At 41.0% G+C, this 13,556-nt stretch overlaps 1 protein-coding gene across 1 annotated transcript in view; it reads right to left on the bottom strand.

Moving 5' to 3' along the window:
- Positions 1-13,556, bottom strand: part of TET3 (tet methylcytosine dioxygenase 3) — a 64,255-nt gene that overhangs the window by 31,742 nt on the left and 18,957 nt on the right. The window contains exon 2 of the mRNA XM_023187959.2: positions 2,739-2,829. Coding sequence (XP_023043727.2) covers positions 2,739-2,829 — 91 coding nt within the window. The remainder of the gene's footprint in view (positions 1-2,738; positions 2,830-13,556) is intronic.

Below are 13,556 nucleotides of genomic sequence, written 5' to 3'. Positions count from 1 at the left end.
GATGAGAAATTACCTTCCTCCTGATGGGGTACACAAATCTGGCTCCAAGTTTACTAGCAGGCAACATAAAGATGGAACTGCAATCTGTTACATGATTTGCAAGGTCCTTAAGATAAAAATAAACCAGTTGCTAAGGAAAAACACAAGTATTCCTGGTCTTGAGAGGAATTCCTCCCTTGGATCAGTTTCTGAAGAATCTACAGCTGGCTGTTATTTTTAAAGCAATCGTTGGGGGGGTGGGGGAGACATATTTCAACCTTATCTTACCAAATTTCAAAGATCTCTTGATCCTTGTTTCAAAATACTTTTCTATAATGAAAAGTTGTTTAAGAGAGCTGTCTGGAAATCTTATAAAATTGTTACCCCAAAATGCCCCAGAACAAAAAACCTGCCCCAGATCAAACTTGTACATTTGACTCCCCTGCAGCAAATGATAGTGTCAGGATTCCTTACAAAAATCACTGGCCCAGAAGCTGCCTGGTCTAATCTGCAAACTACAACACACAGGGATGTGAGCACATGCAGGCAAGCATGACAACACTTACACAGCTTCAAATCTGTCTTATGCTCATGGACTTAGAAGTGCCCTCATACCAGGCTAGAATTTACAGATTGGTGAAAATAAATCTTCCCAGATCGTCTAGGAAATTAAGAGTGATGACTGTAGATCACTGTCCTCCATGTATCTTACCTTTCATTTATTCAGAGAAGCTGTTATAGTCATTCAGTTCAAAATCATGTTCTGTGCTACACAGACAAGAGTATCTGGCTCCTTGCCAGGCACGGTGGCTCACACCTGTAATCCCAGCACTTCGGGAGGTCAAGGCGGGCGGATCACCTATGGTCAGGAGTTCAAGACCAGCCTGGCCAACATGGGGAAACCCCCGTCTCTACTAAAAATACAAAAATTAGCCGGGAGTGGTGGCACATACCTGTAGTCTCAGCTACTCGGGAGGCTGAAACAGGAAAATTGCTTGAAACTGGGAGGTGGAGGTTGCAGTGAGCCGAGACCACACCACTGTACTCTAGACTGGAGGACAGAGCAGATTCCACGTCAAAAAAAAAAAAAAAGTATTTGGCTCCCATGGTCAGACAAAATCTGGTTCCCGAATCTGCAGCAACTCTAAGCCACGCAGCTTTTCACGTATTTGTATGTATATGTATGCGCAAGCATATGTTTATGTCTACATCATCTTAGCTTTTATTATTAAAATACTAACGCAGCCGGGCACGGTGGCTCATGCCTGTAATCCCAGCACTTTGGGAGGCCGAGGCGGGTGGATGAAGTCAGGAGATCAAGACCATCCTGGCTAACACGGTGAAACCCCGTCTCTACTAAAAATACAAAAAATTAGCCAGGAGTGGTGGCGGGCGCCTGTAGTCCCAGCTACTCGGGAGGCTGAGGCAGGAGAATGGCGTGAACCCGGGAGGCGGAGCTTGCAGTGAGCTGAGATTGCATCACTGCACTCCAGCCTGGGCTACAGCATGACTCTGTCTCAAAAACAAAACAAAACAAAAACTAATGCTTGTTTGAAAAAATGCAATTAGTGCATTTGTCTGTGAGGTAGTTAATGACTATCTACATTTTCTGTAGTACTCATGACAAGCACTAAGTCTTTCCACACATCAATTCAGTTTATCCTCACGACACTCCTACAGTCTAAGTATTTTTATCATCATCTCTATTTTGCAGATAAGAAAACTGAGTCACAGAAGAGCAGAACAACTTGCTAGGGACTCAGCAGTGAGTGACAGGGCCAGGACTGGGCCTCAGTCTGGCTCAAGTCCCTGCTCTCAGCCCCGGAGCCACAGACTGGAATTCAGAGTTTACTAACTGCTGTGGACATGCACATGGGTTTCCAGGTCTCCATCTATATGAACTGCTCAAAAACCACAACTAGTAAACAGAAACCCTAGAGTCCTGAATTTGAATTGGGAGTGTCAATATAAACTCATGATGTATGTAATCACTAAGCAATAACAAAAATGAAAAATCCACAGATTCAACATAGCTCTTTCTACTTAAGCAGCCTAAAAACAATGAACAATCCCGTGTAGTCATGAGTGCCCCTAGTAGGCAGAGTCTGTTTTCTAAATACTTTTTCCTCCAATAAAAAGAACCGGGACTTCTTGGATAAATGTACAGCATGAACCCAGGATATCTTGTCATATGACAGATCAAGAAAGTTATGAAAGACTCCTATGATCCTGTCCAAAGGATTTAGGGGACAACCTGAGTAGGTTCCCACTCGCCAGGAGTGAGACATTACATTCCTCTTAGGGGAGGTAAAAAATTCTACCTATGAGGCAGTTTTGGAAAAAAAGGAAAAACAACCTGATCCCAATCAGGGCTTTTGGTCTAACTACCAATTTACAGGACATAGAGGCATGCTAAACATTTTTAATGACACCACAATACCACGGGAAAGCTATCAGCAAAATTCAGACTGTAGGAAACTAACTCTACAGGACATAGAGCCATATAACCATGTTTCTTCAATAAAAACATTTCAAGATAGAGAGAGGCAGGGGTACATGAATTCGGCAGACCTACAGAATGAAAGAAACCCAGAAACAATGGAAGTGAGGATCCCACAGTCAGCCTTCCATAACCCAGTTATCAGAGCTTCCTTTCTGTACGCTTTCTATTACAAGGCAATGAAAAATGAGAGGTGCTTAATATCCACGTTCCATTAACAGCACACCCGTTTCTCCTTGGACATCTGTGTATCACTTACCGCTCCTCCATGAGTTCCCGGATAGAGGCGACTGTGGGGCCAGATCCCAGGTGAGTATAATATGGACCTTCATCTTTCTCCACTATTTGTTCTGCAGAAACACAAAGAGTAAACATTTTTGGAATATTAATTAGTCAATATTAATTTAGAAAGGCAAACCACCAACAGGAAAGTTAATAGGCATGCTAGAAAACAGGAAACCCACATGCTTATGAACATGTGAAAAGGTGTTCAACTCCACTAGAAATCAGGAAATACACATTAAACTCATAATAAAACACCATCACACATGGACCAAATTGGCAAAAATTTAAAACTCTGATTAATCCAAGTGCTGTCTGTGATCTAAGCACTTTGGGATTCCGCCCACCATTATCCAATAAAGCTAAAGAGTTGCATTCTGCATCACCCAGTAATTCCATTTCTAGACACACACTCAAGACCAGGGGTCAGTAAGCTACTCTCCTCCAGTGAGCCACCGCACCTGGCCAAAAACATTTTGTTAAGTGACAGAAGCCCTCCTGGGTAAATACCCAATCAAACTGAAGACAGAGGCTCAAACAGATACTTGTATGCCAATGTTCAAAGCAGCATTTATTCACCACAACTAAAAGGTGAAAACAACATAACCATCCATCAGCAGGTGGTTGGATACATAAAATGTGTATGTCCATATGACGGAATATTAGCCAAAAAAGGAATGAAGTTTTGATACATGCTATTACATGGTTGAACCTTAAGAACATTAGGCCACGTAAAATAAACCAGACACAAAGGACAAATACTGTAGGATTTCACTGATATGAATTATCTAGAAGAGGCAGATTCCTGGAGACAAAAGGCAGATGAGAGGTTTGCAGGGGCTGGGAGGAGCAGGAAATGAGGGGTTATTGCTTAATGGGACAGAGTTTCTGTTTAGGCTGATGAAGTTTTGGAAGCAGATAGTGGTGACAGTTGCACAATATTGTGAATGTAATTAATGCCACTAAACTGTACACACAAACATGATCAAAATGGCAAATTTAAGTTATACATACTTTACCACAATTTAAATAAAAGAAGTTCTGATACATGCTGCAATATGGATGAACCTTGAAAACTTTTTCTTTTTTTTTTGAGATGGAGTTTTGCTCTTGTTGGGGTGCAATGGCGTGATCTCGGCTCACGGCAACCTCTGCCTCCCAGGTTCAAGTGATTCTCATGCCTCAGCCTCCCAAGTAGCTGGGATTACAGGCATGTGCCACCACACCTGGCTAATTTTGTATTTTTAGTAGAGACGGGGGTTTCACCATGTTGGCCAGGCTGGTCTTGAACTCCTGACCTCAGGTGATCCACTCACCTCGGCCTCCCAAAGTGCTGGGATTACAGGTATAAGCCACTGTGCCCCACCAAAAACATTTTGTTAAGTGAAAGAAGCCAGATACAAAACAGATCACACATTGTATGCTTCCATTCATATGAAATACTCAGAACAGGTAAATCTATAGAAATAAAAAAGCAAATTGGTGGTTGCTGCCAGAGGCTGGGGGCTGGGGCTGTGTGGGTAGGAATGAGGAGTAACTGCCTAATGGGTACAGGGATTTTTTTTTGGAAAACTTTTAAATATTTTAAAATATCATGAAAATATTTTAAAACTGGAGGGAGATGTGGTTGTACAATATTGTGAATGTACTAAATGCCACTGAATTGTTCACGTTAAGATGGTTAATTTTATGTGAAGCTCAACTCGACTTGTAAAAAGGAACAAACCATTCATGTAACAACATGGATGAATTTTAAATGAGTTTTTCTAAGTGAAAGAAAATAGACCCAAAAGGCTACATAGTAGCTGCTTTGGAAAACAGTGATCTGGCTGGATATTAGGAGGCTAAAAACAAAAAAACTCTACACACAGTGTGCACCTACTGTACTACAGCTGGCAAGTTTGCTTCATATCTAAGATATGACAATTACATGTAATAGAGTATCCTACACTGGGTCCTATGACAGAAAAAGGACCATTGGTGGAAAAACTGATGAAATCCATAGTCACACACATTAAATCCCACATACAAAGATTTTCACATCAACACAGTCTGCAAGAGTCAAAGCTGTAGACAGCCTGCTGTGGACTGAATGTTTGTGTCCCTCCCAAATTTGTATGTTGAAGCCTAATCCCCAATGGGATAGCATTTGGAGGTAGGGCTTTGGGGAGGTAATTAGGTCAAGAGGGTGGCACCCTCCTAAATGGGACTAGTGTCCTTATAGGAAGGGATACCAGAGAGCTTGCTTCCCCTTCCCTCTCCCCTCCTGGCTATGTGAAGATAGAGAGAGGAGGTGGCTGTCTACATGCTAGGAGGGGGCCCTCGACGGACACTAGACCTGCTGGTGCCTTGATCTTAGAATTCTCTGCCTCTAGAGCTGTGAGAAATCAATGTTCACTGTTTAAACCACCCAGGCTATGGGACTTTTTTTTTTTTTTTTTTTTTCTAGAGACAGGGTCTTACTCTGTTGCCCAGGCTAGATGGAGTGCAATAGCACGATCACAGCTCACTGCAGCTTCGATCTCCCAGGCTCAAGTGATCCTCCCACCTCAGCCTCCTGGGTAGCTGGGACTACAGGTGTGCACCACCATGCCTGGCAAATTTTTGTATTTTTTGTAAAGACAGGGTTTTGCCATGTTGCCCAGGCTAGTCTCCAACTCCTGGGCTCAAGCGATCTGCCTGCCTCGGCCTCCCGAAGTGCTAGGAGTACAGGCTTGAGACACTGGAACTGGCTAGTATTCTTGCTAAAATAGGCCAAATAAAGACACAACCCGTAATTCAGCAACAGTGGAATGGATTTCTCTTGAAATGCGGTAGTCATATTATGGAATATATTCAGCAATGAAAATCAGAAACCTGCAACAGCATGGTTGACTACAACAGCACCGTGAGTGAAAGCAGCACAACACAGATGATATGGTCTAGCTGTGTCCCCACCCAAATCTCATCTTGAATTGTAGCTCCCATAATTCTGTGTTGTGGGAGGGAGCCGGTGAGAGAGAACTGCATTATGGAGGCAGTTTCCCCCATACTGTTCTCATGGTAGTGAATAAGTCTCAGGAGATCTGAAGGTTTGATAAGCGGAAACCCCTTTCACTTGGCTCTCATTCTCATGTGCCTCTTACCATGATTGTGAGGCCTCCCCAGCCATGTGGAACTGTGAGTCCATTAAACTTCTTTTTCTTAATAAATTACCCAGTCTCAGGTACATCTTTATCAGCAATGCGAAAATGGACTAATATAGGACAATACAGTTAAGATTCCATTTAAATGATATTCAATAACAGACTCACACTATACTAAGAGATCCATACATAGTGAGTAAAAACTACTAGGTTGAAATATGAAATTGCAGTCAATGATTTTTGACCTATCAAAAACGATAATTTTATACAGTTCAACTTAATACAAAGAAAAGCAAGGAAATTACTGTCACAAATGTGGGGAAAAGAAAGATCAGACTGTTACTGTGTCTATATAGAAAGAAGTAGACATAAGAGACTCCATTTTGTTCTGTGTTTGAGATGCTGTTAATCTGTGACCCTACCCCCAACCTTGTCCTTGCAAGAGACATGTGCTGTGGTGACTCAAGGTTTAACGTATTTTGGGCTGTGCAGGGTGTGCTTTGGTAAACAAGTGCCTGAAGGCAGTATGCTTGTGAAAAGTCATCACCATTCTCTTAATCTCAAGTACCCAGGGACATGTGCACTGCCAAAGGTCGCAGGGACCTCTGCCTAGGAAAGCTAGGTATTGTCCAAGGTTTCTCCCCGTGTGATAGTCTGAAATACGGCCTCGTGGGAAGGGAAAGACCTGATCGTCCCCCTGCCTGACATCCGTGAAGCGTCTGTGCTGAGGAGGACGAGTATAAGAGGAAAGAAGGCCTCTTGGCAGTTGAGATAGAGAAAAGCATCTGTCTCCTGCCTATCCCTGGGTAATGGAACATCTCAGTGTAAAACCCGATTGTATGTTCTGTTCACTGAGAAAGGAGAAAACCGCCTTAGGGCGAAAGGTGGGACGTGCTAGCGGCAATGCTGCTCTTTATGCACTAAAAAGGTTTATGGAGATGTTTACATATGCATATCAAGGCACAGCACTTTCCCTTAAACTTATGTCACAGAGATCTTTATTCATATGTCTGACTGCTGACCTTCTCCCTACGATGATCCTATTATCCTGCCACTTCTCTTTTTCTAAGATGGTAAAGATAATGATCAATAAATACTGAGGGAACTCAGAGACCAGTGCTGGCATTTGTCCTCTGTATGCTGAGCGCTGGTCCCTTGGGCCCACTTTTTCTTTCTCTATACTTTGTCTCTGTGTCTCATTTCTTTTCTCAAGTCTCTTGTTCCACCTAACGAGAAACGCTCACAGGTGTGAAGGGGCAGGCCACCCCTTCAACAAAAGTTAAGAGAATGGTTACTTCTGAGGGATGGAAGAGGAATGTAGTTAGAAAGGCATACAGGTCTGGGCATAGTGGCTCACACCTGTAATCCCAGCACTTTAGGAGGCCGAGGGGAGAATCACTTGAGTCCAGGAGTTTGAGACCAGGCTGGGTAACATAGTGAGACCCTGTCACTACAAACAAACAAACAACAACAATAAAAACCTAGCCAGGCTTGTTGGTATGTGCCTGTAGTCCCAACTACTTGGAAAGCTGAGGCAGGAGGATCACTTGATACCAGGAGTTCAAGGCTGCAGTGAGCTATGATCGCACCACTGCACTCCTGCCTGGGTGACAGAGCTAGACTCTGCATCAAGGATCAAGGAAAAAAATAAATAAGTAAGAAAGGGCATAGAGGTGACTCCTGGGGGACTAGAAGTGGCCTATTTCTTGATCCAGGTGGTGGTCACACAGGTTCATTTTACAAAATTTCATTAAGCTTTACATGAATGTTTTGGGTACTTTCCTATGTATACAAATCACAATTTTTTAAATGTAAAAAGTTAATTTCATACCTATTTTATCCAGATCATTATGCTCAGCTTTATGGGGCATACAAGATAGAATAATACCTGACTGTTGCCTTTTAAAAGTGTATGATCTAGCCAAGCAGACAAGACCCACACATAAGATACCTCATGGTACTTCCTATCAATAGGAAAAGATAAAACTTTCAATGCATAGTGTTAGGACAACTGGGGGAAAAAAGTTTGATCCATACTTAATACCTTATCCCCCAAATCCATTCCAAATGGCTGAAAGATTAAAATACAAAAAAATTAAACTATACAATACACATGCTAGAAGGAAAAAAAATGGAAGTTTTAAAAAATAATCATGAAGAAGGGTCTTTAAGTATGACATATATTCCGAAGCCACTCCCAAAAATATATAAATTAAACCCTGATAAATCAACTAAAGAAAAACTTAGTAATAACTACTGAAAGTCAAGCTGAAAGACAAACATCACACTGGGAAGAGAGATCTGGAACTGACATCAGTCAAAAGGCTAATTTCCTTAATATATCAAGAGCTACTACAACTAAATAAGGTCAACAACACGAGAAAAATGAAAAAAAGACACCAATGGTTCTCGAAAAATGCAAATGGCTCAAACACGCATAAAACTACAATGAGATGTCATTATCCCTCTTTCAGAGGTGTCCCTATCAAAAAGTCTGATAAGTCATTGTGTTGGTGAGGATGTAGGCAGTATAAAGAATAATTTAGCAATACATTAAAATGACAAATGCACAATCTGTTTGAACTAGCAATTTCAAAGAATTTCAAATTCCTCAAAAAATTTATTTCTAGGAATGTGGTTATAATTGTATATGTAAAAAAGGACTTATGTAACAAGAATACTCACTATATCACTGTTTGTAATGGAAAAATATCAGAAATAACCTAAATGTCCATTATTATGGACTAGTTAAATGCATTACAGCATATCCATATAATGAAATATTGAGCAGTTGTCAAAAGGAATTAAGCAGCTTCAGATTTACTGACAGAAAATGACCTCCAAGATATTTTAAGTGGGAGAAAAAACAATTTCAGTACAGCTTGTATAAGATGCTACAGGTCGTTTACACACAATCACACATACATTTGTACATAACACACATGTACAAGCATAAAGGTATATACATGTGTCATTATGAACTCTAAGAGCAGCAGAGTAAAAGCAAGTTTATACTGAGTTCAGTTGCGTTCCAGTTTAAAAAAAAAAACACACAAAAAAACCAAAACCAGTTAGCCATGGAGTGTACAGCCAAGCAGATGACCTGATCGAAGTGGCTTACCACTGACGTCATCTACTCATGGAGGCACCTCACCCCTCCCTACTGTCCTGGGTCAGGCTCTTGCCTCAATTATCGCCATCGTCTCCTAACAGTTGGTCTGAGCCCTCCTAAGTCATCCTACCCAATACCACCAGTTATGTTCCCCAAACAGAAATTTGTTTACATCACCTTCCATTGATGATGCCACGCTGGACAGACGACACAATCCAAATTTCAGAACGTGGTCCACAAAGTCCCCACCATACCATCTCCACACACCTCCCTGCCTTGCAACCTGTCCCAGCCACCAGGGGCTCTGCTACACAACCACTTGGTACCCCACGTCCTTCAATATGTTTTCTCATTGACAACAGTGCCTTTCTGGATCTCTCCTTTTGGAAAAACTCATTTTTTCCCCTTTCTTTCCTTGCAGCTCCAGCTCCAAGAAAGGGCCTAGTTTAAATGCCACTTTTTCTGTGAAGCCCTATTGAACTTTCTCAGGCTGTTTTCCCTCTGGACTTCTAGAGTATCTTGTATACAATGTCAGTTATCGAGGCATGTATATATACATTATATACTTGTTATGTAACTGTTAATGTGGCACAGAATAACAAATACAGATCTTGCAGACAGAAACCTGGGCAACTACAATGGTTACCTTCCCAACCTCTCTAATCCTCATGCCTCTATGCGTAAAATACACAAAGGGCTTAGCACAGTATTTGGCACATAATATAAGCTCAATAGGCAGCTATTGTCTAGGCTCCACCAAACAAATTATGTGACTGTGGGCAAATTACACAACCTTTGTGAGCCTCAACGTAGTTAAAATAATGTTTTTACATAATAGGATTGTTGAAGATTAGATGAGATGCAAGGTACCAGTGCTTAAACATTTCATGAATGAGTATATTCAACTAAAGAGTTAGAAATGACTCATTTCAAATGGGCACTATTTTGAACCATAAAATGGAATTAGAGAAGGATGCATGTGAAGAGGTGGGGAGAGAGAAGGCCAAGGGAGAGCAGGGGGAAGGGAGAGGGAGAGAAAGAGAATATGAGAATGTGGGTGCTGGAGGCAGTGGTCTGAACTCTTTATAGGTGCTAGGAGACCACATGGTATACAGAAAATAGAACACAAGAATATGTCAGAACTTCTGGGCTTTGTTCCAGTTTCTATTGTCTGGAGAAAATTCAAAGTAACAAACTGACTGCAGGGTCTTATGCTGGGAACAGAAACATCATGTAGCTTTTGCTGATCATCTTCTGCCTAAGTCACAAAAACTCAAAACTTACATGGTTAAGGTCAGAGAAAGGAAATTTTCAAGGAGAAGGCACAAACTAAACCTTAGCAACTCCATCCCAATAGCTGGAAAACAAGATACGAAGATCTAAAACCAAGACAACCTAGAACTGGCTGGTCAGGTTTCTCTGGGAAGGCCACTAAAACACAAAGGGCAGAGAAAGCTCCAAGTGCCAAACAAAACCAAAGCTGCTTTCAGCAGTTTACAGGGCAGCCCAAGGAGTCTCTTGAAAGCATTGTTTCTTTTACTTATGTCTCCTCCTGAGTATAAGTCTGTATAAGGGAGAAGACATTCTAGAAAAGAAATTTGACAACAAAGTTGCTGACTTACAACAAAGTTATAAAACTAGTATACATGTACAAATTATCCTCATATATGTTATAAAAGGATATATATTATAGATATCATATTATCTTCTGTGCATGCATATGTGTAACATATATATACACTACCACCATCAATTTCTTGTTATGTAAATGTCTCATTTTCATATGGTTTTCATTTTATATAGTGAATAAATGTTATGTATGGTACTTAAAGGATCCTGAGCTAGGAACTAAGATTAAGTATCTTATTAAGTATAAGATAAAGAAGATATAAGTATAAAAATCAAAGAAGTAAAACCTATGTACTGTTAAATCTGAATTATAAATATCAGGTCCTGTCCACTTGAGAAACACAAAAGCAATGACATTATAGTAGCTGTAAGTACCCCTAGGTCTCTGGTTTTGATTTTTAAACACCATTATCCTTTAAAAGGAAACAGGTGGGCCAGGGGCAGTGGCTCACGCCTGAAATCCCAGCACTTTGGGAGGCCAAGGCAGGCGGATCACTAGGTTGGCTAACACAGTGAAACCCATCTTTACTAAAAACACAAAAAATTAGCAGGCATAGTGGCAGGCGCCTGTAGTCCCAGCTACTCACGAGGCTGAGGCAGGAGAATCACTTGAACCTGGGAGGTGGAGGCTGCAGTGAGCTGAGATCGTGCCACTGCACTCCAGCCTGGTGACACAGCGAGGCTCCATCAGGAAAGGAAAGGGAAAGGGAGGGAGGGAGGGAGGGAGGAAGTAGAAAAAGAGAGAAAGAGAGAGAGAGAGAGAGAAGAGGCCGGGCGTGGTGGCTCATGCCTGTAATCCCAGCATTTTGGGAGGCTGAGGCAGGGGGATCACAAGGTCAGGAGATCGAGACCATCCTGGACAATATGGTGAAACCCCGTCTCTACTAAAAGCACACACACACACACAAAAAAAATTAGCCAGGCTTGGTGGTGTGTGCCTGTAATCCCAGCTACTCAGGAGGCTGAGGCAGGGAAATTGCTTGAACCCAGGAGGCGGGGACTGCAGTGAGCTGAGATCGCACCACTGCACTCCAGCCTGGCAAAAGAGCAAGACTCTGTCTCAAAAAAAAAAAAAGAAAGAAAAAGAGAGGAAAAAAAAGAAAGAGAGGAGGAAGGGAAGGGAAGGGAAGGGAAAGGAAGGGGAAGCGGAAGGGGAAGGGAAGGAAGGAAGGAAAGGGAGGAAAGAAAGGAAAGGAAAGGGAAAAGGAAAAGGAAAAGGAAAGAGAAGTCAGGTGACCAAGCCAAAAAAAAAAAAAAAAAGAAACCAGGTGGCCTTGGAGAAATGGTTAATTCAAGGTCTGAGGCAGGAAAAGTATGATGTGCCCTGGATATTTCTTGCTGAACAAAAAGCAAAGAAATGATCAAAGAATGATCTGGGGTGAGGTATGTCCAAAGACCACAGGAGCTGGCCTGAAGGGGCATCCCACTAGCCAAATCTGGGACAATCTGAGCAAAAAGAATGCCTGTAACTAAAATACATTAAATATATAAATATTCATTAGGCCATAATAATGCTTAAAAAAGAGAAAAGAGAAAAAAATAACAAACACTTCATTGTCCTTGAAGATGACTATTCATTTCATTTTCATTTCAACTGCTATAATATGCATAGTTTTTATGCATTACCACTTAAAGTTAAACCTTGTCACTTAAACCATAGCAATACTGTACATAATCACTTTCACTGTTGATCTCATATTCATTGAAAAAGCTTTTAGACTTGCTTAGATATATCTTATATATCACCATATATACATAAAAAGAAAAACATAAGCTAAATACAGTAAATGTGTTGCATGTTTTACAAGAATACAGTTGACTCTTGAGCAACACAGAGGTTAGGGGCACCAACTCCCAGTGTGGTTGAAAATCTGCATATATCTTTTTGGCTTCCCTGAAACTTTACTAATAGCCTACTGTTGACTAGAAGTCTTACTGATAACAGCTAATTAATACATAGACTAGTATCTACATATATTTTATGTATTTGTGACATACTTACCATTTATTAAGAATTTTTTTCAATATTTCTAGGCTATGTATTTTGTCAGTTTTTTCAAATTTTTTACAAATCTCCAAAAAATGTTCCAGTATATTTATTGAAAAAAAAATCTGGGCCAGGCGCGGTGGCTCATACCTATAACCTCAGCACTTTGGGAGGCTGAGGTGGGCAGACTGCTTGAGCCCAGCCTGGGCAACGTAGTGAAACTCCACCTCTACCAACAAACAAACAAAAATTAGGCAGGCGAGGTGGCACGCACTCCGGTAGTCCCAGCTACTCAAATGGCTGAGGTGGGAGGATCACTTGAGCCTGGGAGGCAGAGGTTGTAGTGAGCGGGGATCACACCACTGCACTCCAGCCTGGGAGACAGAGCAAGACCTTGTCTCAAAAAATTAAAAAAAAAAAAATGCTCAGAAGCTTAGTTTCCATGTTTCTACACACAATAACTTTGTTTCAATACTGAATCACACTGTACTCTTTTTGAAGATAATTTAAACAGTATTTAATCTTAACACACATAATACTAACAATATTCATAACTCACAGAGATAACAATATGAAAAGCTATGACCAAATTCATGCATGTATACGGTGCCATAATGGCTGTCTGGCCAACAACTAGTATAAGACATCATTGATTATAAGCTACATCCTGACTTCGGAGAGCTTCGAGATGTTTTTAAGTAGTATAAAGCCACATATGCTCACACTTCTTCCAACTGATGAAATGTGATATTAAGCCAACTCTTATATTCTGACAATCGGTAATTAAGGGGAAATTATGCATTATCCTTGCTTTCTTACTTAGAAAGTAATCAAATGAAGAACAGCACTTTTTTTTTGGAGAGAACTCTAAAGATAAGATCTACCCCTCTTTTCCAATCTATTTTACTTATTTATTTTTTTGTCTGTAGAGATGGGCTTTGT

The sequence above is a fragment of the Piliocolobus tephrosceles genome, chromosome 15 (genome assembly GCF_002776525.5).
Source record: "Piliocolobus tephrosceles isolate RC106 chromosome 15, ASM277652v3, whole genome shotgun sequence".
Taxonomy (NCBI): domain Eukaryota; kingdom Metazoa; phylum Chordata; class Mammalia; order Primates; family Cercopithecidae; genus Piliocolobus; species Piliocolobus tephrosceles.
The sequence above is the reverse complement of the archived record's forward strand: the minus strand, read 5'-3'. Positions and strand labels throughout refer to the sequence as shown.